The 26,516-nt window shown below is 43.0% G+C and overlaps 1 protein-coding gene across 2 annotated transcripts in view; it reads right to left on the reverse strand.

Moving 5' to 3' along the window:
* Positions 1 to 8,070: 8,070 nt before the first annotated feature.
* Positions 8,071 to 26,516, reverse strand: part of mthfd1l (methylenetetrahydrofolate dehydrogenase (NADP+ dependent) 1 like) — an 86,557-nt gene continuing 68,111 nt past the window's right edge. For both annotated transcript variants that reach the window (XM_064991294.1, XM_064991293.1), the window contains exons 24-27: positions 19,227 to 19,334; positions 18,914 to 19,066; positions 9,600 to 9,713; positions 8,071 to 8,666 (exon numbers count right to left, since the gene is read on the reverse strand). In XM_064991294.1, the coding sequence (XP_064847366.1) occupies positions 9,624 to 9,713; positions 18,914 to 19,066; positions 19,227 to 19,334 (351 nt within the window). In that variant the 3' untranslated portion in view covers positions 8,071 to 8,666; positions 9,600 to 9,623. The remainder of the gene's footprint in view (positions 8,667 to 9,599; positions 9,714 to 18,913; positions 19,067 to 19,226; positions 19,335 to 26,516) is intronic.

Here is a 26,516-nt window from a genome sequence, read left to right on the forward strand (position 1 = left end):
TGAACCCGATCTAACATCTCTGAAGAAACCTGAAAATAGCTGTGCAGCAATGCTCCCGATCCAACCTGACAGAGCTTGAGAGGATCTACAGAGAAGAATGGGAGAAGCTCCCCAAATACAGGTGTGCCAAGCTTGTAGCGTCATACCCAAGAAGACTCAAGGCTGTAATCGCTGCCAAAGGTGCTTCAACAAAGTACTGAGTAAAGGGTCTGAATACTTATGTTAATGTTATAATTCATTTTTTTATTTTAATAATTTAGAAAAAAAATATCTAAAAACAGTTTTGTGTGTAGAAAAAAAACAATTTAATCAATTTTAGAATAAGGCTGTAACGTAACAAAATGTGGAAAAAGTCGAGGGGTCTGAATACTTTCCGAAGGCACTGTATGTACCCCATCTAATTTACAAGAGTCAAATATCTGACAGGAATCAATTGTCTGTCAACCAACTTGTTGAATTACCCATTATATGAGCATTAGAGCTTGACTGGAAAATCAGTCAGTCAGAACAGAAGCTACAATAGGTCACTCTGGTATAGCCATGCTGAGGCCTGACCTGTTAATTTAGCCATCAGATCCCTGACTGAATCCTGACGTGGAGACCACAGACTGACAGGAAAGCCTTTAAGAGCATGAATTAAGCTGTTTGAGAAGGCTTGAATACTAAGCAACCTGCCTACATATAGTTTGAAGTACAATAGCAACATAGCTCCTGTAGTAGGTCAAAGCTGTGTGCTGGAAAACCTTGGAAGAGCATGGGTGGATTTGACATCATGGTGCTCATGTGAGTTTCTTTTCATTTTTGGCTTCAGAACAATGCCCACTTCTCACTTAAAACTGAGTTTTTTGTTTTTATAATGTATGAGATGAAATAATATGCTCTGTACAGTTTTCATGACCTACTGTAACCCCTTAAAGTCTCACTCCCCTGCCTTCCAGCCTCTGTCTCTCTGTTGCATGCCTCTCTCTCACCCTATGCCTCTTTCTCTCCTTTTCTCACCTGTCTCTCCCCCTCTTCTTTTTCTCTTTCTCCTCTGTCCATCTCTCTTCCTGTCTCTCTCCATCTCTCCGCTCCCGCTTTCTCTGTCTACCTGCCTCTCCTTAGCCTCTTTTAGTCTGCCTCTCCTAGCCTCTTTCTTCCCTGTCTGTCTTCCTTTAACCCTTTGTCTGCCTCTCCCCTGCCTCAGCCTCCCTTCCCTGCCTCTCTCTACTGTGCCTCTCTCTTCCCTGCCTTTCTCCCTCTCTTCTAGCTCACGAGGTCACCTACCAGCTGCTTTGCAAATGTGCATGTGGCAGCCTCCCCTGAGAATGCAAACACAAAAACAAAACCCAAGCCTTGTACAGTACAGTTGGTTCAGGTCAGTGAGGACAGTTGTGCTGAAATGTACTGGTTGTTTGACAAACAGGAACTCCTCCGTGGAAGGAGTAGTAGCAGTTGCATTACACCAGGCTGTGATGTACTGGATGTGGAGTTCCAGAGCAAACTGTCTGCTGGACCTGGAGGTACTGTGTGTCGAAGGCATCCTGGTGATAAGAGGTATAGGAACTGAGCTGGCTAGAGGATGATGTAGTGGAAGCAGCCAAGATCATGTGAAAAAAATTAAGCTACATATGTAGAAACGCATTTAAGAGCATGCATACACACTTAGTCATGTACAACAAATAATATATATTGCTGTACTTTTCCTACTTTGAGAAATGTCCCTGATCTTAGTAAGTTTTAAACATTTTGTTTTTGGATGTGAGCTTTACTATACAGCAAAACAGTGAGATCTGGTGCCATCTGTTTTAATACTCCCAAGACTGTAGTCAGTCCTTTTCTATTCTGCCAGTTGGGCCTTGGTAAAAGCATGGGGTCTGTCTATTAGACACACAGAGCACAGTCAGAGAAGAAAACAAACTCCAACAATCAAAACAGGCATGAACTCTTAGTTGAAAACCAAAATTCCCCAGTCATCCACCTCCTCTTATCAGTTTAGTTGTCCTTTCATCTAACTCAACTTGTACTGTATTTGTGGAACAATCTGAAAAACTCTTAAATTGGATGTTTTGGTGCCTAGGACAATTCAGACTCCTGATTGAGGACCTTATTGATGATGCATGTGTTTGTTATTTATGAACTGGCTCAGTTTCTGCTTACATTTCATGTTTTGTATTTTATGTGTATAGTTTTGTTATTTTCTGTAATTCAAGGCTCTTCAGTAAAAGAGACCTTGGTCTCAGAATGACTCTCTGGTAAAAATAAATAAATAATACATTCACATATCCCAAAAACCCAAAAACCCTCACATAATCCCAAATACATGTATCATCATCATCACCCTCAGTCATACAGTGAGCTCCAAAAGTATTGGGACAGTGGCACATTTTTGTTGTTGTTTTGGTTCTGTACTCCAGCACTTTGGATTTGAGATGATACAATGACTATGAGGTTAAAGTGCAGACTGACAGCTTTAATTTGAGGGTATTTTCATCCACATCGGATGAACTGTATATAAAGTACAGCCCCTTTTGTTCTTAGTCCCTCCCATTTTAGGGGACCAAAAGTAAGTGTATGAAAGTGACAGAAAGTGAAATATTTGGTCCCATATTCATAGCAAGCAATGACAACATCAAGTTTGTGACTACAAATTTGTTGGATCCATTTGCTTTTTGTTTTGGTTGTGTTTCAGATTATTTTGTGCCCAATTAAAATGAAATGTATATAATGTATGGTGTCATTTTGGAGTCACTTTTATTGTAAATAATAATATAATAGGTTTCTAAACACTTCTACATTAATGTGGATGTTATCATGATTACAGATAATCATGAATGAATCGTGAATAATGAGGAGTGAGAAAGTTACAAATATCATAATTCCCCCCCCCAAAATGCTTACCTCTCACCATTACAATAACAGGGGAGGTTAGTATTTTTTTGGGGGGGGTATGACATTTGCGCGAAATGGATGAAAACACTCTCAAATTAAAGCTGTCAGTCTGCACTTTAACCTCACAGTCATTGTATCATTTCAAATCTAAGGTGCTGGAGTACAGAGCCAAACTACAACAAATGTGTCACTGTCCCAATACTTTTGGAGCTCACTCTCTGTATTTCAGCACTTCCGTCTCCCCTGCTGCACACAGGGGTTGGGTTAAAAGCCGAGATCAAATTTCAGTTGGAACTTGTAATTGACCAATAAAGTAATCTTAATGATCTTCACTTAGGGGTTTTGAGAAATGGCTGTGTTCTGTGGTAACGCTGTGAAGCAGTAAAACACAGGGCTTGCGTTTCTCTCGATGAACAGCCGTGTGTGTGTGCGTGTGTTAGCTATCCGCTAACAGCCATGGATAGACAGTCTACAGGTTCTCCTGACGTTATCCCAGCCCATGCAAGATATCATTATGTTATTACAGGGGGAACAGAGGAGACGGAAAGACAGATGGACTGAGAGTGAGAGATATTGAAACTGATAGTACTCTGAGCATTACATTTCTGAATGATAGTTTATTTTACATATTTAACTGTGTATTTTCTTCTTTGGGAAGAGAATAAGGGAATCGTTGAAGAAGGGAGGCTAGACAGACAGGGAAATATGAGAGATACATAGAGGAAAGTACAGTCTTTAAGCTTAAAGTCTATCAGAAAAGGAGTTATGATCTAGGATCTGTTTAGCCTTTTTGATCCTAATGAATAAGATTATATGAACAGGGGCAGTTCAACTCTGAGACACTATGAATACAGGCCCTGATGTGCCATATTGGTGTGTACTCCTGTAGATGGTGTGTAACCGGCAGTGTTGATTGTGTGAGAAGCGAAGGCTGGCTGTAGAGGATGACAAACCTGTCCTATACTTTAGCCCCAAAATGAGAGGGCACTAACCTCGACCTTGGGATTCCACAACACTTTGTAAGATGATTTCTCTCCCTCTCTAGACTCTGTCCAATGTATGTGACTGAACAGAGATAAGTATGCTATATACACAAGAGTGAGTGGATTTGGCTATTTCAGCCACACCCGTTGCTGACAGGTGTACAAAATTGAGCACACAGCCATGCAATCTCCATAGACAAACTTTGGCAGTAGAATGGCCTTTCTGAAGAGCTCAGTGACTTTCAATGTGGCACTTTCATTGGTTGCAACACACTACCTAGTTCCAAACTGCCTCTGGAAGCAGCGTCAAGAACTGTTCATCGGGAGCTTCATGAAGTGGGTTTCAATGGCTGAGGAGCCGAACACAAACCTAAGATCACCATGCGCATTTCCAAGCTTTGGCTGGAGTGATGTAAAGCTTGCCAACATTGGACTCTGGAGCAGTGGAAACGTGATCTCTGTAGTGATGAATTCACCATTTTCCAGTTCGACGGACAAATCTGGATTTGGCAGATGCCAGGAGAACACTACCTGCCCCAATGCATAGTGCCCACTGTAAATTTTGGTGGAGGAGGAATAATGGTCTGGGGCTGTTTTCATGGTTAAGGCCCCTTAGTTCCAGTAAAAGGACATTTTAACACTATAGCATACAATGACATTCTAGACGATTCTGTGCTTCCAACTTTGTGGTAAGTTTGGGGAAGGCACTTTCCTGTTTCAGCATGATAATGCCTCCGTGTACAAAATGAGGTCCATACAGAAATAGATTGTCGAGATCAGTGTGAACTTGAATGGCCTGCACAGAGCCCTGACCTCAACCCTATCAAAAACCTTTGGGATGAATTGGAATGCGAGCCAGACCGAATCGCCCAACATCAGTGCCCCGACCTCAATAATGCTTTTGTGGCTGAATGGAATCAAGTCCCCGCAGCAATGTTCCAACATCTAGTGGAAAGCCTTACCAGAAGAGTGGAGACTTTTATAGCAGCAAAGGGGGGGAACAACTCAATATTAATGCCCATGAGTTTGGTATCAAATCAAATTTATTTATATAGCCCTTTGTACATCAGATGATATCTCAAAGTACTGTACAGAAACCCAGCCTAAAACCCCAAATAATGCAGGTGTAGAAGCACGGTGGCTAGGAAAAACTCCCTAGAAAGGCCAAAACCTAGGAAGAAACCTAGAGAGGAACCAGGCTATGTGGGGTGGCCAGTCCTCTTCTGGCTGTGCCGGGTGGAGATTATAACAGAACATGGCCAAGATGTTCAAAATGTTCATAAATGACGAGCATGGTCAAATAATAATAATCACAGGCAGAACAGTTGAAACTGGAGCAGCAGCACAGCTAGGTGGACTGGGGAGAGCAAGGAGTGATCATGCCAGGTAGTCCTGAGGCATGGTCCTAGGGCTCAGGTCCTCCGAGAGAGAGAGAAAGAGAGAATTAGAGAGAGCATACTTAAATTCACACAGGACACCGGATAGGACAGGATAAGTACTCCAGATATAACAAACTGACCCTAGCCCCCCGACAGAAACTACTGCAGCATAAATACTGGAGGCTGAGACAGGATGGTTCAGGAGACACTGTGGCCCCGTCCGATGATACCCCGGACAGGGCCAAACAGGAAGGATATAACCCCACCCACTTTGCCAAAGCACAGCCCCCAAACCACTAGAGGGATATCTTCAACCACCAACTTACCATCCTGAGACAAGGCCGAGTATAGCCCACAAAGATCTCCGCCACGACACAACCAAGGGGGGGGGCACCTTGTTCGATGAGCCGATGTCCACATACTTTTGGTCATGTAGTGTATGGCAATTTCTGACCTGATGCTTTTCTTATTAACCATACATGAGCTGATCTTCACACACACACACACACACACACATACACACAGAGATGAGCCAAAACTGACTGTCGAAGAAAGAAAGAAAATACATAAATTCAACAAGACAACATTCAGAATCCTTTCAGTGAGAAAATACGTCCACATCTGGCTAACAGAAACTGTGTGGTTGCTCTCCAGAGAACACATCCTTGGAGAGAATACAATATTTACACTGGACTGATGGTGAGGGTCTTGGTCCTGGGCCACAGGGTGGCTGTGTTGTTAAAGGACTCCGTCATTGGACGACCTTCACCATGCCCACAGGAGGAACTTCTGATGTCATCAAAAATATGGGGGAGGCTTGAGGGTGGGGGGAGGGTTGAGGAGGATGGGTGATGGTGGGGGAGGAGGGGGAATGTCATTCACGTGTAAGTCTTTACCGAAGATGTCGAGGTCAAGGCTAATGAGACATCAACCAACCAACTGCTGGCTGTTGCTCTAAGAAGGGCATCTCACACAAGCGCACACACAATCATGTACGCACACACTTACGTGCATACAGCCAAGACAACGGGCATCAATACCGGGCTCCTCTCCAAAGACATCTTGTCTATCGTAATACAAAATAACTTACTTGGCAATGAACAATAGGCATGTGTGTTCAGCCTCACCCTGCTGACTAGCACTCAGCACCCTGCTACCCTGTCACAGGAGGGGGTGAAGGGGCCAGGACAGGGGAAGGTAGAGAGGGTGAGTGGGCATCAACAGGGGATGATAGAGGTGAATGGGATTGGACAGGGGGGAGAAAGGGGTGATATGGTTAGGACAAGGGAGAGCGAGGCACTGAGTGGACAGAAGCATGGGAGGAAAGAGGGGGTCAGTGAACTAAGACAGGGGGACGAGAGGTGGAAAGTGGGCTGGGAGAACAGAAGGGGGATATGTTGGAAGACAGGGAAGATGGGGGTGAGTGTGTATGGCCAGGGTAGGTAAAGGGGGTAGCTAGAATGTGTTGTGGGGAAGAATGTAGTGAGCTTCTAATGACAATTTAGAGTGAACGGTTTTTACACTGGTGGGTGTGAGAGTGGTGGTGACTCGAGCCTGTTTCTGACTGAGCCAGTTAGAGCGAGCTAAGGAACGTAGCCTGCCGTATGGGATGGGTACAGCAGGGATGCCACGTACACAACTTCATGGGGCAAAACACACCCTAATTGGCCCAGGTGATCCTGTCATTAGGCTGTAAGGGCAGTGGAAAACCAGGACAAACCTATGTAAAGCAAACATGGGTCAAATAGGCTACATACAGTTTGTCAGATAGTTAAGCTTCTTGATCCACGCACACCTGTAAGTGGTACTGATCCTTAAGGATACATTAAGAAATATGTAGGACCTGTCCTTGGTACTAAAATTAAACTAAAACTAAACACAGAATACTGAGTCATAGCGCAGTATCTACATGTATGTAACTCGGGAGAAGTTGTTTTATTTGATAACGTAAATGACAAGTTATTGCAATCAAATTGGACTGACTCAGGATTAACACTACGCATAAACAAACCCAATTTGACAACTCAGACTGACCAGTGCAATTTAATCCTATGACAGAGATGGATTATGATTTAAAGCTCTTGAATTTGTCATCACCCCAAAACAAAGAGGTTAAGTCCAGCAGTACATGTACTTATGCACACACACACACACAATTACAGCCCCCTCAGTATGAATGAGTGCATTCTTTTCCCTCTGACAGTGGAACACACACACACACACACACACACACACACACACACACACACACACACACACACACACACACACACACACACACACACACACACACACACACACACACACACACACACACACACACTGTACTTAGAGAAACCCCAGAGAACAGAGGCAATAACAGACCTAGCAGGTGTGGTATGCCAGCTACGTCAAAAGCACACATGTACACAGGAACCACGTAGCAACACAAACATTAGATCCTGACAGGCGGAGCTGACATTCTCGGGACCTGTGAAGGGGCCGGCTCTGAGGCCTGGATTTCAGGACCATCGAGGGCTAAACACTAAATATGTGTGAGTAAATTTGTTGTTACGCATTTTGGCATTGTTGTGGTTGATTGGTTGCACATGTCTAGGTTCATGTGCATGCATTAGTGAGTATACTTGACTGTGCGCGTGATTGAGTGAGTGTATTCAGCTGTTCTGCATATGTACATTTTTAACCCAGACCAAAAATAGCCATTGTGCTTGCTTTGGAGGCTCTCCTGACAGAGCCCTGTGATAACAGGAAGAGGTCTGTGTCCAAACAGCAGATGGAATGGTCTCTGCTCACCTGATGGGTGTGAAAAGACAACAAATTAAATAAGACAACAGAACTGTAGAGTAAATAAAATAGTTTATTTTAAAAAGGCACAGTTGTTATATGGTAGAAAAAAATGGTTTTCCATAATCCATCTAATTAAACAGCATTAAGTAGAAGTAGAGCGTCAGCTAGTCACCAAACTGTGTAACAGCCACCCTGTGACATTTAGCAGGATGTAGTGGATTAAGAAATGTTAGACGAGGCTAGATAACCACATTTAAAACAACTTTAGTGCATAAATACATGAGCACTTGTACTGCATTACACTAAATAAAAGCATATTAAGCCACATTAAGACAAATGAAAACAATAAAACCAGCACCACGACATGAGATATTATAGTCGTTCATCTCAGTAAACAAATTTAAAAAGTAACAACATCTTTTCCCTCATTTTTAAGGGGTTACAGTTAACAGAAATACAGCATGGTTAGGCCTTATTTGGTTTAATATCGTTGATGTGCAAAAGAGTGACCCCCGCCTTTGCAGTGGCGTTGTGGAACCCTGTAGGTAGGAAGTGCCATTAGAAGGGTTAAGCATCTTCCATGGAGGGTGTAGGGCTCTTCCTCCTCGCCAAGCTCCCTACAGGGCAGGAGGGTCTTTCACAGAGCCTGAGGAGAGAAAATCAGAACGTTGGAGAAGAGAGTGACTGAGTGACTGACTGAGTGCATCTCTAAATCTAGGGCCATAGCCTTGGTGCTGAGTGAATAGGGAATAACACTGAGTGAAAATATCCAGAGGAGTACTGTGTATTGACGCTGAGGCAATATTTAACACACACACACACACACACACACACACACACACACACACACACACACACACACACACACACACACACACACACACACACACACACACACACACACACACACACACACACACACACACACACACCAAGTGAGCCACTCAGAGGAAGGACATGCTACACATGAATTCTGTTAAATAAACATCAGGTTCCTACCCGGCACCTTTCTTGTATGAGCGCTCTACAACAACACATTAATTCAGTTTCATAGACATCATCACGTTCCTACCCTACATGGTATGTGGCAGATAGACTACATAAGCATTTACAAACTGGTTCACTACTGACTGAATTCACAGGGAAAATGTAGCAGTGTTGTCTGACGGGATATAACGAGACTGTTGCTTACTGTGGCAGTGGAAACAACACAGATACACAGACTGATTCATATGTAGCTAAGATAATCATTTCTCCATCTGGCTTACTAGAACTGTAAAGACATTGTTTGCGACAGCCACAGCCCTTAACCTTGGCAACAGCTACACCTCTGAGCCTCTCATTTCAGTAAAAGTGTTTTAGGCACCATTGGCTAAAAATCTAAATGCCAACAATAACGTTACTTAAATTAATCAGAATAAGATGAATGGCGTGCTATACAGCAACATCTATAACTGTGACTTGGCCAAAACGTGTGATCGATTTAGATGTCAAAAATGAATATGACCAGCATTTTCAGCTATATATAATATGGAAATAAAAATGGGCTCCTAATGCTTTGAATGGAATACTATTTTACCTGGGTGATTGTTCTGAAGCATGCTCAGAAGAGCCCAGTGATCTCCTCTGTAACTGGGTCGAGGTCGATGTCATAGAAACAGGGTCGCGTGGGCAGGCCTGGCATAGTACTCATCTGAGGGGGAGAGGGGGGGGGGAGAGTGAGGAGGAAGAGAAAGAGCAAGTTAGTCATCTGTGCATTATATTGAGCAATCACTTGTGAAAGCAGGTAAAATTAAAGAATTACTTGCTTTCCTTTTGAGTTGACTCAATTTGATTTCAGTTCCCAATTGAGTCTTCGATTCATGAGTTTACATACATTTTATACATTAAATTATTGAAAATAACAGGACATATTCAAATGTTTAACAGCGATTTACAAACATTAAAAGGAGTCTATAAGACCGCCCTGAGCAGTGCAGCCTCTGGTCTTTACTGTAGTGTATTCTTCTAGCTCAGAGAGCTGGATTTCTAATAACTTAACCAGCAGTGACGCATGAGAGCCAATAACATTTTAATGTAATTTTGACAGGAGATTAAGAAAAATAACTCAACTAAATCAAATTTAATGGGAGACTAAGGTCAGACGGGGTGGGGCTCAGTGAGAGAAAAAAGGAGTTGATTGGTCAACTACCATAGCCGATTTGCAAAGTGGCCAACAGGGACAGCCAGCTGACTTGACCAATTCAAGCGACCAAAGCACTATTAATCGGGAGTAGGCTTGCAAAATTCTGGGAACATTCAATACATTCCCCAATATTCCCGAAATCCCAGTTGGATGATTCCTGTAATCAGGAGGGAAACTGTAGGAAATCCGGAATCCACCAACCAGGATTTCTGGAAAACCAGGGAATTTATTGAAAGTTCCCAGGAATTTTGCAACCCTATTTGGGAGTCATGCATGTGTCATTAGAACTCTGTTGAGATGCTATGGATCAGGTCATGTGTGTTGGGATGACAGTTATTGATGAGCAGAATGGAGAGGATGACAAGTGAGAGGTTGTTGGAAAGGCGGATAAACTAGAATGATTAGTCCAGACTTGATCTTTTACAGTCCAGATGAACTATGTGAACAGCCATTTTCCCGGAATAGAGATGTCTCTTGTAGATTCTCTAACAAATAACAGGACTACTGTTTTACTGTCTGTGATCCACTACAGTCAAAGTACAGATAGTCCTATCTCAGGACGATCTGATTAACCTATTCCAGTAGCTATCACAACTTTCTCTTCATAGAAGACCCATACATTCATCTGTAGCGATGGACAAAACTTAGAAAATATTTCATCTGCAGTTTCACACTGAAGTTACATGGTGAAACAAACTAGACTTCTGAGCCATTAAACAAATTCACTTAAACAGGTCAAGTCAAATTAACAAGAGCCTTAAACGACACTAAATATACAACTTAGCCTTGCCTAGGCTAGAACGTGACAACACCGGAAGTATTTTTCATTTAGCCAATCATCTTTCAGCTCCAAGAGCTGATCCCAGTAAGACCAGCTGTCACCATTGGCGTCGGTTAACGAAGACATGGATGTTGATTAAGGCAGCCATCCTCACCTCTCTGATTCAGAGAGTGTTGGGTTAAATGCGGAAGACACATTTCAGCTAAATACATTCAGTTGTACAACTGACAAGGTATCCCCCTTTCCCTAATGAGATCCTAATAAATCAAATCAAGAGGAAAAGTTACAGGCCTATATGGTTATTGGTATTTAGCACACATAGAATTTTAAATAAAACCTCTCCCAGACCAACCATAAAAACTCTAGCTGCTATAAATGACAAGATTGTGTGTTAACTGCATAATGCATATTCCTAACACCACAACACAGTTGCTCAATGGTAACTCATGAAGAGTGGGATATAAGGTTTGGAAAATATTTTCTATAATGAAATAACTGATCTGATGTTGAATTACTACAATCCAAACTCATTTAATTCAGTCTGCTGGAGATCAAATCACGATGAAGGTAGGGGCTTCCCTATTACTTCTACACTCCCATCTATGTGACTCAGAGAGTGATTGCCAAATGGGTTGACCACCCATCACAAGGACTGTGGTGTCTTTCCAGCGGTCAATGGTTCTGTTCTTTGTCCCGATGTGAGTGTCGAAAAAATTGACATCACATTATTTAAATTCCAAGTAAACCAACCAAACTAGACCAGCCCGAAAAATAGAGGGGGGAAAGGTAGGAGATCATGGTCCCGGCACAAAATGGCTAGAGACAAGGTGCTATGCATTTCCACCAAACCAGGTCAAAATCCTCTGGCAGCGAAACAACCTTGCCCTAGGAAACTGTAGAGCTGCACTGCAAAAGGTTCATTCTAAGCAGGCCTAAATAGCTGAAATTGAGTGCCAAAGGTTGATCATTTTCCCTTCTTATTTTTAACCTAAAAAGGCTTAATACACGTAATTTAATCGTCGTAATAAGGTAAATTATCTTGAAAAAATATCTTGAAATAAGATAAATTACTTGTACTAAGCCTTTTGTTGGTAAAAAATAAGAAAAATATCTGCCAATGACGTTAGATAATTCAGCTTGCTACAATTCATTATCAACTGGGTGGTTCAAGCCCTGAATGCTGATTGGCTGACAGCCGTGGTATATCAGACCATATACCATAGGTATGACAAAAACAAATATTTTTACTGCTCTAATTACGTTGGTAACCAGTTTATAATAGCAAATGAGGCACCATGGGGGGTTACATGGACAATATACCACAATATATGGCCAATATACTAAGGGCTGTATCCAGGCACTCCGCGTTGTGTCCTGCATAAGAATATCCCTTAGCTGTGGTATTGGCCATATACCACACCCCCTCGTGCCTTTTGCTTAAATAATGCACGGTATAATTCAACAGCAATGAAGTACATTTTTACATGTTCTATATCTGAGCTGCTTTTTAAAGCAAAAGTCGAATTGAAAACATTATTGGCATAGTTGAATTTGATTTTCATAATAGCAAGCTACTGTAGGAGGACTGATGGTTTGGTTAGCTAAGCTAACAAGTTTGTTTGGTTACCAAGGCAACTATTGTAGCTATCTAGTAAACTTGCTAGCTACTTCAGTGGATGTTGAACACATTTCATTCTGATGTCAAATGAACACATTTCTTAGCCACAAATATAGCATTGGTATAAGCGGGATAATCAACTTGAGAGCTATATGTGTTTTCTGGAAGATTATGCAACGCCGTGGAAGGTTAATGCCACACCTTCCACATTGTGCATTATTTTCCATAGAACGCATTGCCCCTTGATTATCCCTTAACATTACAGTATCTAGGTTGTTGTCTTCATAGTGGAAGGACACACAATCAGAGACCTACCCTGGGACTTACAGCTTTGGCCCTCAAGGAAAGAGTCAAAATGAGGGTATGACTGGGAGTATGGGGCAGGCGAGGAGAAGACGGCTAACTGCCCAGTAGAACAGAGCGTTCCTCTCACTAACGGAAGAGAATACACTCATTCTGCAATAACATGTGCGGTTCCATTACAAACAAAAACCTGTCTTCGCACTACACTTTTTGACACAGAATTACAGAAACGAAGGGACTGAGCATCTAGTTCAACCAGACCTCAGAAGGTGAGTCATTACGGCAAACGGGCACTGCAGCAGTTTTGGATTGGAGCAGCTACAGTGTCACAGAGCACTAAGAACTTTAAACAGCTCAATTTGACTGGGGGTGGGGCTTAACAGAGAGAAGATGGAGAGCCTAGGAGGATATCCTGAGGTAGAGTAAATTAAAATCAACTGACTGCTTAAATGTTATTCTGGCATGAGGCAGGGGAATTACGCATAATGAAATCATGGACCTGAAGAGGAGAACATGTGAATGGACAGTCACGAGTCTCCCTATGGTCAATAGGACTTGCTCTGAAAACACCCTGGAAAGAATGATTATCTCTCCAATATGGAGAATGGTTTATTTATCCAAAACAACCAATTTGTTACAATTTTGGACTTGGGAGACACTTGTCCTCTTTTATTTTGAATTTACATGTGTAATGCACCTGCGACTACCACTGTAATTTAGTTGTCCCTAGTGACTACTCGGTATTAAAAACCTATACCGGGATGGTCGTTGCTAACATACGCTAATGTGACTAGAATGATGCTGTAAGTAACAGCAAACTTTCCAAGACATAGACATTTAACAACATATAATTAGAAAGCTTAAATTATTGTTAATCTAACTGCACTCCCCAATTTACTGTAGCTGTTACAGTGAAAAAATACCATGCTATTGTTAGAGGAGAGTGCACAACAACAAAACACTTTTATCACGGCAACTGGTTTGATACATTCACCTCTGAAGGTAAATAATGTTCTTACATTCAGTAATCTTGCCTTGATTTGTCATCCTGAGGGTCCCAGAGATAAAATGTAGCATAGTTTTGTTTGATAAAATCCATTTTTATATTCAAATGTAGGAACTGGGTTCTACAGTTTGACCCTCTGTTTGTATTATATTTTATCAGATTTAATGTGTTATATCATCCCCAGTTAACAATTGGCTCATTCTTCCCCCCTCCTCTCCCCTGTAACTATTTCCCAGGTTGTTGCCGTAAATGAGAATGTGTTCAGTCAACTTACCTGGTAAAATAAGGGTAAAATAAAAATAAATTCTCCTCCATTAATTTCACATTTCCACAAACTTCAAAGTGTTTCCTTTCAAATGGTATCAAGAATATGCATATCCTTGCTTCAGGGACTAAGCTACAGGCAGTTAGATTTGGGAATGTTATTTTAGGAGAAAATTTAAAAGGATCAGATCCTTAATTAACACTTCATAGTAAAAAAAAAACTATGGTAACACTTAATGTGAACCTGCATCATAGTGGCTACATAACACTGCCAATGACAGATGACAAATGACAGAAGAGGTCATAAACAGTCCTGTCAGCAGAGTTAAAGCAGGACTAAAATAATGAACTGTCAGAGAGGAGGGAAGGTAGAAGAGGTTGATGGAGAAGATACGGTTCAAGTAGTGACAATAGGTGTGCTGTTCTCCTTTGGTCCCATACTCCTGAGGCAGCCGGGGAACTTGTCGGAACACGCAAAACACGGACGCTCTGTGGCTAAAGATGGAGTCCTGGCTCTGCCAAGAAATTCTCTCCATTATTCCCAAACAATGCGCCATTGTCCGGGAAAACCCTGGGGCCGACAATGTAGCACTTATTCTATCACTGCGTAACACCCCTCCACTGCACTGGAGAGGGGTTGGGGCTCTTAACTCGGAATACTACGAAATACCACAAAAACCCAATTGATTTTACTCTTCCTACCACAGTGACTAATCTTGACGCGGCTTCTCTCTCATCTTTAAATTAACCAAGTCCATGACTCTGGCTGGCCTTAGCCAGTCATATCTACTTTTCCTCGCAGAGACTGGTGATAATTCATCATGGTGGAGACAGTGTCCACCCATAATGGCTAATATGATTTGGAGGTGAAACAAATGGTACTCTGTCTGTCTGTGTGAGTGTGGATCGACATCTGAATGACTCAGAGATGCTATGTAAACAGATAGGCCAGCGTGTGTTAGTGCTTTTCTGACTGACGGGCCTAACTTCAAGTGAAGAATGGGAGTCCGCCTGATGAACCAAACTACTCAGTAATCTCCTCCACATTGCCTAACTCTCACACACTCACATTTAAACAAAACAAATATACATTTTTTTTGTGATTACTGATCAAATTAATTTATAATTAGCAGGTTTTTGTTATGTTTTAACAAACCTTTTTTATTTTTGTACTTATGTATTGTATATAGTTATTTTGTGGTGTGGTTTTCATATCAGCCCTTGAGCTTCCAACGTGCAACACTGTTATTTTGTGGTGTGGTTTTCATATCAGCCCTTGAGCTTCCAACCTGCAACACTGTTATTTTGTTTGAATTAGTTTTTGTGTATTGTTGTCTATCACTTGTTTTCTTTGGTGCAAATAAATAAAGAGATGAGTGGGGGCAGCTTTGAACTCTGACCTGTGTGAGTGTGTGCTTCCTTAAGTGAGAAGTTCACAGTGGTAAATATGACCCGTCACACCACATCCTGCTGCAAGTAGGGGTCTCTAAGGAGCTAAGGGGCGAATAGCACAACTTAACTGCAACATTTATTTAACTAGGCAAGTTAGTTAAGAACACATTTTATTTACAATGACGGCCTTCACTGGCCAAACCCAGACGACACTGGCCAATTGCGTGCCGCCCTATGGGACTCCCAATCACGGCTGGGTGGTGGTACAGCCTGGAATCGAACCAGGGTGTCTGTAGTGACGCCTCAAGCATTGAGATGCAGTGCCTTAGACCAAAAAAGTCCATTCTATCCTATTCTGACCTCAGCCAGGGAAGTGCTACAGGAGTTTTGACAACCCACAGACGCACTGCCTTTCTCATGGGGGGAATTGTAACAAAAAGCTTAAATTATAAGATGTGAGGCTTTAGGCTGGTGTGCATATTAGTTTATGGTGTACTTAACATTTTCAACAGTTTCACATTTGATTGGGACGTCATCGCGAGTGCATTGGGAGTTCACAGACAGAACCTGTAGATTAGAAACCTATATATTTCATGGATTACACTCCTTTGACATCTCTACAATATTGGAATTGTCAGGACTACACAAATCAAAACAGAGCTTGGAATTCCTGGTCAAAAGTTGTGCGTTGCGTATAGCTACTTTTAGCTCTCTCTAAATATAACCTCTAGGTGACAGAGGAACAGCTGGACAAGTGAACAGGATCTATCAACTCCAGCTATTCTGTGCTTGATAAAGAGGAGACCTTCATGTCTTAAAGTAATGGTGGACTGTAATTTCTCTTTGCTTATTTGAGCTGTTCTTGCCATACATAACATGGACGTGGTCTTTTACCAAATAGGGCCATCTTCTGTATACCACCCCGACCTTGTCACAACACAACTGATTGGCTCAAACACATTAAGGAAAGACATTCCACAAATTAACTTTTAAAAAGGCACACCTGTTAATTGAAATGCATTCCAGGTGACTACCTTGTGAAGCTGGTTGAGAGAATGCCAAGAGTGTGCAAAGCTGTCATCAAGGCAAAGGGTGGCTACTTTGAAGAATCAAATAGATTTTGATTTGTTTAACACTTTTTTTTTTGCTTATTTCATAGTTTTGATGTCTTCACTATTATTTTACAATGTAGAAAACAGTAACAAATTAAGAAAAACCTTTGAATGAGTAGGTGTGTCCAAACTTTTGACTGGTACTGTATGTATTAAAAGTCCCTGGTTGGACACCTCTGCTCTAATGGGATATGGATTCCACAGAGACCTATTGTTTTCCCTGTGACCCCTCCCTCACATATCTGGGAAATGACATCAGCCCCTTCCTGGTTCCTCACCCAACTAAGGCCTTCACCTGCCCCTCCCCCTCCCCCTCTTTACTCCCGCGGGGCCTTCAGTTGGTCAAATCTCTCCACCTGCGAGAGAGAGCGAGATGACCCTGAGGTCAGGGTGACACAAAACTGACATGACAACCACAACAGTGCTAATTAAACTGTGTGCCATCCCTGCTTCACTGCTTACATTGGGTCTCGTGCTCACAAAGGCAGGTGCAGCGAAAGCAACCCATCTCCCAGACAAAACATTCTCTCGAGTAACTAGCTAATACACAAGCATATTGTACAAACAAACATCAAAAACAGTCATGTGTCAGATCAACACTCTGGCACGTGTTAAGAAAACCTACAGGATACACCCCCAAATGTACAGATGGCTGCCGTAACGCTCACTTGCCTTACACAGTAGTCTAAAGCTACTTATTGGGATCAAAGCACTTCAATGAATTCAGACATCAATTTAATAAAAATAATAAAAGGTCAAGTTCAACCACCCTAAAAGACAGTACATTACAGGAACTAATCTCCTAGCCCTTTAGACATGGATCTAATCAGACGCCAGGAGGAGACTATGGGCCAGACGAAAAAGTTCAAGGAGCTGCTAGTAAATTCCCTCTGAGGTCAGGAGTCATAGTTCAAGGGTCGTGATGGCTACACAGGCCCTAGCAGATCAAAGCGGTGGAGGCGGGTGGCTGGATAGACGTCCTACCGACCGGCGGCCGCCCCTACCCAGCATGCCGGGGAAACAGTGGGGGACCAACTTCCTGTACGACCAACAACTGCCAACATCCAGCCAAGCCCATCATGCCCAACCCAGCACAGGGGTTATCTGTAAGGTCTGGGGTTAAGTCCAGTTCAGAAGAGGAACATCCAAAGGAGAGTAGAGGATAATAGATAGACACACACGGAAACCCAGTGTGTCTGCGTATGCGATAAGACTTTCAGTGGGCAGCTAAGGAAGTCTAGCAACTTCCTTAATGACAGAGAGTGTTCAGGGTCGAAAGGAAAGGTTGAAAGCAGAGCTTCGGATGAAAGATTTAACTGACTAATGTATATTTTTTTTCTTTTGACCCCTTTTTCTCCCCAATTTCGTGATATCCAATTGGTAGTTACATCACTGAAACGCCCGTACAGACTCGGGAAGTGTGAAGGTCGAGAGCCATGCGTCCTCCGAAAAAAAGAACCTGCCAAGTTGCAATGCTTCTCGACACATTGCTCGCTTAACACACTGCTCGCTTAACCCGGAAGCCAGCCGCACCAATGTGTCGGAGGAAACACCATACAACTGAAGACCGAAGTCAGTGTGCATGCGGCCGGCCCGCCACAAGGAGTCACTAGAGTGCGATGGGACAAGGACACCCCGGCCAGCCAAACCTTCCCCAAAATCGGATGACGCTGGGCTAATTGTGTGCTGCCTCATTAGTCTCCTGGTTGCGACACGGCCTGGGATCGAACCCAGGTATGTAGTGACGCCGCATCGCAGTGCTTTAGACTGCTGCGCCACTTGGAAGGCCCCTAACTGACCAATGTTTGAACTGAGAACTGTACGAGAGGGAATTACATATTTATTTATTTTTACGCGTATGTTCTTGAATTTCTCAGAGCAGCAATGTAAGAGTAAGTCACACACACACATTGTTAAGAGAAATTCCTGGCATTTCTGGCGCCAGAACTCTGGTTAGAGGGACTACACCTATGGAGGCACATCTGGGCAGGGTCAAAAACACACAAGGGACACTAAAGAAAACCACACACACACACACACGCACACACAAAAGAATAGTCACAGACATATTCACTTCATACACACTGCGACTCTCTCCCGTCTCTACCACATGAGACACATTGAGAACCAAAAGTGGGTCACTGAGACCGTGTTCATGTAAAAATGGCTTAACCCGGCCATAAATCCCTATGGAGACTAAGTCTCTGTGCTTCCAGAATCCAGACCACTCACCGTTCCCACCAATGGGTAGATGAATCCTGCCCCAATGCTGGCGCGGATGTCTCTGATTGGCAGGGTGAAGCCAGTGGGCGTGCCCTTCTTCTCAGGCAAGTGTGACAGGGACAGGTGGGTCTTGGCCATGCAGATTGGAAGCTTCCCGTAACCCTGCGGGCAGGAGCACATGAACATAATTAGACAACTGAATTAATTCAGTGTGTGTACGTGTGCGTGTTGGTGCATGAGAAAGTGACTATGTAAAAGCTTCAATAGATTGACTATGTAAAAGCTTCAATAGATCATGTGTAGTATGGTATGGTGACCTCACCTGCTGGTTGTAATAGTCTATCTTGGCCTGGGCCTCTGGAGACAGCTCGATGTCATCAGCCCCGTACACCTTCTGGGCTATCATCCTAATCTTCTCCACTATGGGGGTCTGGGAGGACAGAAGACATAGGACAGTATTCAGCCGGAACCTATGGGAAACAGACATTTAGTCTCAAAAGGAACTAAAACCTTAAGGACTTTGCTCTCACACAGTGTCTACGCATGTGCACAGGTTCGCTTAACACTGTCACAGTGTGGTAGCCAGGGCACCAAACCAGCAGAGTTGAGCCTCACTCTTCAAAGCTCTTAGTTGTTGCGGAAATTGACCCACTATGCTGTTTACTTTCTGCATCTACGTCATATCGCTGACTCTACCTTTAAAAAGGTCTTTCTCTGTCACATTTAAAATCAGTAGACAAACGCTAGGAGAGTAACAACTAAAAACAACCTAGGGAATACAGTATGTATTGTTCTTCCTGAGAAGGCCTTAGCTAACCTAGGGTCGTAACCCCTTCTACTGGCCAGTCATCTAAGGAAATAGAACTCCACTACATGATGCTAGCGCTAATCAGAGAGACAAGAAATGGCTCCATGAACCTACACACACACCCGCAAATGCACGTGAGCCCACAAACACAGGCACATAGACACACGCGCAAACACAGGCACACACAACCCTGCATGGTCTCTATAACAGGATCAGCTAAACAAAGTCACATTCCAAACTCACTAACTCAAACCAGCTGATGTTTTTTCCTCCGATTCTGGATGGGCTCCCAAAGACAGGAACTCAAACATGGGACATTAAGGCATGGAGGAGTTTCACGCACGTAGCACAGATACACATACAATGGGGCAAAAAAAGTATTTAGTCAGCCACCAATTGTGCAAGTTCTGCAAGTTCTCCCACTTAAAAAGATGAGATACCTGTAATTTTCATCATAGGTGCACCTCAACTATGACAGACAAAATGAGAATCTTTTTTCCAGAAAATCACATTGTAGGATTTTTAATTTATTTATTTGCAAATTATGGTGGAAAATAAGTATTTGGTCACCTACAAACAAGCAAGATTTCTGGCTCCTCTGTTACCTGTATTAATGGCACCTGTTTGAACTTGTTAACAGTATAAAAGACACCTGTCCACAACCTCAAACAGTCACACTCCAAACTCCACTATGGCCAAGACCAAAGAGCTGTCAATGGACACCAGAAATAAAATTGTATACCTGTACCAGGCTGGGAAGACTGAATCTGCAATAGGTAAGCAGCTTGGTTTGAATAAATCAACTGTGGGAGCAATTATTAGGAAAGGGAAGACATACAGGACTACTGATAATCTCCGTCGATCTAGGGCTCCACGCAAGATCTCACCCGAGGGGTCAAAATGATCACAAGAACGGTGAGCAAAAATCCCAGAACCACACGGGGGGACCTAGTGAATGACCTGCAGAGAGCTGGGACCAAAGTAACAAAGCCTACCATCAGTAACACACTACGCCGCCAGGGACTCAAATCCTGCAGTGCCAGACGTGTCCCCCTGCTTAAGCCAGTACATGTCCAGGCCCATCTGAAGTTTGCTGGAGAGCATTTGGATGATCCAGAAGAAGATTGGGAGAATGTCATATGGTCAGATGAAACCAAAATATAACTTTTTGGTAAAAACTCAACTCGTTGTGTTTGGAGGACAAAGAATGCTGAGTTGCATCCAAAGAACACCATACCTACTGTGAAGCATGGGGGTGGAAACATCATGCTTTGGTGCTGTTTTTCTGCGAAGGGACCAGGACGACTGATCCGTGTAAAGGAAAGAATGAATGGGGCCATGTATCGTGAGATTCTGAGTGAAAACCTCCTTCCATCAGCAAGGGCATTGAAGATGAAACGTGGCTGGGTCTTTCAGCATGATAATGATCCCAAACACACCGCCCTGGCCACTAAGGAGTGGCTTCGTAAGAAGCATTTCAATGTCCTGGAGCGGCCTAGCCAGTCTCCAGATCTCAACCCCATAGACAATCTTTGGAGGGAGTTGAAAGTCTGTGTTGCCCAGCAACAGCCCCAAAACATCACTGCTCTAGAGGAGATCTGCATGGAGGAATGGGCCAAAATACCAGCAACAGTGTGTGAAAACCTTGTGAAGACTTACAGAAAACGTTTGACCTCTGTCATTGCCAACAAAGGGTTTATAACAATGTATTGAGATAAACGTTTGTTATTGACCAAATACTTATTTTCCACCATTATAATTTGCAAATAAATTAATTTAAAATTCTACAATATGATATTCTGGATTTTTATTTTCAAATTTTGTCTGTCATAGTTGAAGTGTACCTATGATGAAAATGACAGGCCTCTCTCATCTTTTAAGTTGGAGAACTTGCATACTTCACTGAGCTCGAGCTGTTTTGCAAGGAGGAATGGGAAAAAATTTCAGTCTCTCGATGTGCAAAACTGATAGAGACATACCCCAAGCGACTTACAGCTGTAATCGCAGCAAAAGGTGGCGCTACAAAGTATTAACTTAAGGGGGCTTGAATAATTTTGCACGCCCAATTTTTCAGTTTTTGATTTGTTAAAAAAGTTTGAAATATCCAATAAATGTCGTTCCACTTCATGATTGTGTCCCACTTGTTGTTGATTCTTCACAAAAAAAATAGTTTTACATCTTTATGTTTGAAGACCTGAAATGTGGAAAAAGGTCGCAAAGTTCAAGGGGGCCAAATACTTTCGCAAGGCACTGTACATAGGCCCATTATCAGCAACCATCACTAATGTGTTCCAATGGTACGTTGTGTTAGCTCATCCAAGTTTATTATTTATGAAAAGGTTAATTGATCATTAGAAAACCCTTTTGCAATTATGTTAGCAGAGCTGAAAACTGTTGACCTGAATAAAGAAGCAATAAAACTGTCCTTTAGACTAGTTGAGTATCTGGAGCATTAGGATTTGTGGGTTCGATTACAGGCTCAAAATGGCTAAAAACAAAGGACTTTCTTCTGAAACTTGTCAGTCTATTCTTGTTGTGAGAAATTAAGGCTATTCCATGCGAGAAATTGCCAAGAAACTGAAGATCTCGTACAGCGCTGTGTACTACTCCCTTCACAGAACAGGGCAAACTGTCTCTAACCAAACTGTCTAACGTGATAAATTCAGAAACAACAAGAGAGTTTGTGGTCAAGTCAAAATGCACCACATGCAATTTAAGGAGGGACAGAAATAGTGCAGTAAAAGATACTCTCAGTTTTTTATTTTGAAATTAGATTGCCTGACTAACAGTCAACCCTTGCCCTCCAAAACAGATAAAGACAATTAGTTAGGTGGAGGAGGAATAATGGTCCAGGGCTGTTCTTCATGGTTCAGACTAGGCCCCTTAGTTCCAGTTGAGGGAAATCTGAACGCTACAGCCGACAATGAAATTCTAGACGATTCTGTGCTTCCAACTTTGTGGCAACAGTTTGGGGAAGGCCCTTTCCTGTTTCAGCATGATAATGCCTCCTTGCACAAATCAAGGTCCATACAGAAATGGTTTGTTGAAATCGATGTGAAAGAACTTGACTGGCCTGCACAGAGCTCTGATCGCAACCCCATCGAACACCTTTGGGAAGAATTGGAATGCAGACTGCAAGCCAGACCTAACAGCCCAACATCAGTGCCCTACCTAGCTAATGCTTTTGTGGCTGAATGGAAGCAAGTCCCAGCAGCAATGGTCCAACATCTAGTGGAAAGTCTTCCCAGAAGGGTGGAGGCTGTTTTAGCAACAAAGGGGGGACCAACTCCATATTAGTGCCCAAGATTTTGGAATGAGATGTTTGACGAGCAAGTATCCACATACTTTTGGTTTTGGTTATGCAGTGTACAAAATAGGGGGGGGCTGGTCGACTGTACGCACCACATATCTGCTGTCAGATCCAACCCTGATCTATATTGGGTTTTAATGCAGACAAGCACTGGATCCAGCTTCACACAGATATGAGCTGGCTAAGGGTAGTCTACCATGACCTTTTATGGTGTTTTCAAGACAACTGGGAAATCTGAAAAATAGGGGGTGAAGTTATGACGTCAGTGATCTTTAGATTGGAAAGTCGGAAAGAAGCCAGAGTTCCCGATTTGGAATTCGGAGTTGGATAACAGTTAAACATTTATTTCCGAGTTCCCAGTTGTCTTGAACGCACTGCAGTCGGAAGTCAGAAATTTCCGAGTTCTCAGTTGTTTTGAAAGCGGCATTAATGCTTAGAGGGAGAGAGCAGAGTATTCCCTTCGAGTCAGGAACCAAAACTCCTCAGTGACCCGTGAATACGTTATCCGCAGCATTCGGGCACATGACAGCTCGATCAGCTGTTCGATTTCACTTACCAGCATGTCAACTGAGCCAGGACCACAGTCCAACGGATTGGGAAGTAAGTCCCAAAGTGCCCTTCCAAGTATTGGAGGTGAGCGGTCATCACTCATGTGGGACACTTACTGATGCTGTTTTCTGTTATTTTCCTGACACAGACAGTCAACCAAGTCAGTTGTTTTTTTAACCCATTGTGAATGACACAGTTCCGTTCTTAATGTGAAAAATCTTTCGAACACTCCCCGTCGATAACCACCAAGCCTCAGTGTGAAATAGAACATTTTCATGCTCTGATCCCATATCTCCACATAGTTTTGTGAACAGGCGTTGTGCAGTGGCTGTGGTTTGATGTAGTTATCTGCTGGGGTATATCTCAGTTCTGTGCTCAGCTCTTTTGCCTCCAGTTGCTCTCAGTGTATCATATAAATGTGTCCATATGGCAGAGGGAGACACATTCATAACTAGAGTCCCGCCATAGATGGAGTCCCATCTGGTCAAAAGCATCTTGACCCTCACAGCTAACAGCCATTTGGAGAGCATAAGATTTGAGTTTGAGTCGTTCAGTCAAGAGTTTCTTTCCTCTTGATTGCTAGCAATAGCATAAATTCTTCGTTTCACAGTGTTATCCGACAACGGTATTAATGTGAGTTTCTGTGCCTCGGCCTCCCCACACATTGTTTTCACCATATCAGTTTGGGTCGGTAATATCAAAGTCTCTGCAATAGTGTGTGGTTTCATAGTGTAGCAGGCCTTGCCATTAACTGTGGGAATGATTCAACTGCATCGCTTTCCATGATCTAAGGGTGCTCCCTGGTTGAATTCAATCTTTTAGATTTGAATCGTTTTGATTTGGATTTTTAAGGTTAACCACATTACAATGATTTTGAGAAACAAAGACAATATTATAATATACACTGAGTGTACAAAACATTAGGAACACCTGCTCTATCCATGACAAAACTGACTAGGTGAATCCAGGTGAAAGCTATGATCCCCTTATTGATATCCCCTGTTAAATCCACTTCAATCAGTGTAGATGAAGGGGAGGAGACAGGTTAAAGAAGGATTTCTAAGCCTGGAGACAATTGAGGCATGGATTGTGTATCTGTGCCATTCAGAGGGTGAATGGGCAAGACAACATATTAAAGTGCCTTTGAATGGGGTATGGTAGTAGGTGACAGGCGCACTGGTTTGAGTGCGTCAAGAACTGACAGACCAATACAGTACTGGTGCCCAAAGACCCATAAAAGAACACACAACTCGTCGTACCTTAGCACGAATGGGGTATGGCAGCCGAAGACCTTACAGAATTCCACTTATTTCAGCAAAAAACTGTGGTTGCAGTGGGCTAAGGAAGAAAAACAAGGGGAAATTGGACAAAACATTAGCTGGTCTGATGAATCCCGGTTCCGTTTGTTTTACACTGATGGGAGTACTAGGGTATGGAGAAAACCACGAGTACATGCATCCATCATGCCTTGCGTCAACATTGCAGTCTGGAGGTGGTGTGATGGTGTGGGGTGTGTTTTCATGGCACACATTGGGCCCCTTGATAAAAGTGGAGCAACATTTGAATGCCACAGGATATCTGAATATCACTGCCAATCAGGTGCATCCCTTCATGGCAGCAGTATATCCATATGCAAATGTATTTTTCCAGCAGGATAATGCCCCATGCACAAAGCTAGGACTGTCCAGGAATGATTCTGTGAACATGACCGTGAATTCAGCGGACTGCAGTGGTCTGTCCAGTCACCAGATCTCAATCCAATTGAGCATCTATGGGATGTGATTCGTCACAATCAAACTTTATTTGACTCTATGTAAACTGGAAACCACATATCCTGAGGCTGCATTCATTGTAGCTGGGGATTTTAACAAGGCTAATCTGAAAACAAGACTCCCTAAATTCTATCAGCATATCGATTGTGCTACCAGGGCTGGTAAAACCCTGGATCATTGTTATTCTAACTTCCGCGACGCATATAAGGCCCTCCCCCACCCTCCTTTCGGAAAAGCTGACCATGACTCCATTTTGTTGCTTCCAGCCTACAGACAGAAACTAAAACAAGAATCAAATCAAATCAAATTTTAACCATACACATGGTTAGCAGAACATTAGCAGATGTTAATGCGAGTGTAGCGAAATGCGAAATACTTGCTTGTGTAGTGAAAGCTCCCGCGCTCCGGTCTGTTCAACACTGGTCCGACCAATCTGATTCCACGCTTCAAGACTGCTTCGATCACGAGGATTGGGATATGTTCCGCATTGTGTCCAACAACATTGACGAATACGCTGATTCGGTGAGCGAGTTCATTAGAAAGTGCATCGGCGATGTTATACCCACAGCAACGATTAAAACATTCCCAACCCAGAAACCGTGGATTGATGGCAGCATTCATGCGAAACTGAAAGCGCGAACCAATGCTTTTAACCAGGGCAAGGTGACCGGAAACATGACCGAATACCTTCAGTGTAGCTATTCACTCCGTAAGGCAATCGAACAAGCTAAGCGTCAGTATAGAGACAAAGTAGAGTCGCAATTCAACGGCTCAGACACAAGAGGTATGTGGCAGGGTCTACAGTCAATCACGGATTATAAAAAGAAAACCAGCCCTGTGTTGGACCAGGAAGTCTTGCTCCCAGTCAGACTAAAATCACTTTTTTGCTCTCTTTGAGGACAATACAGTGCCACTGACACGGCCCGCTACCAAAACCTGCATGCTCTCCTTCACTGCAGCCGACGTGAGTAAAACATTTAAACGTGTTAACCCTCGCAAGGATGCAGGCCCAGACGGCATCCCCAGCAGCGTCCTCAGAGCATGCGCAGACCAGCTGGCTGGTGTGTTTACGGACATATTCAATCAACCCTTATCCCAGTCTAGACCCACTCCAATTTGCTTACCGCTCAAATAGGTCCACAGACAATGCAATCTCAACCACACTGCACACTG

Source organism: Oncorhynchus masou, chromosome 16, assembly GCF_036934945.1.
Source record: "Oncorhynchus masou masou isolate Uvic2021 chromosome 16, UVic_Omas_1.1, whole genome shotgun sequence".
NCBI lineage: Eukaryota > Metazoa > Chordata > Actinopteri > Salmoniformes > Salmonidae > Oncorhynchus > Oncorhynchus masou.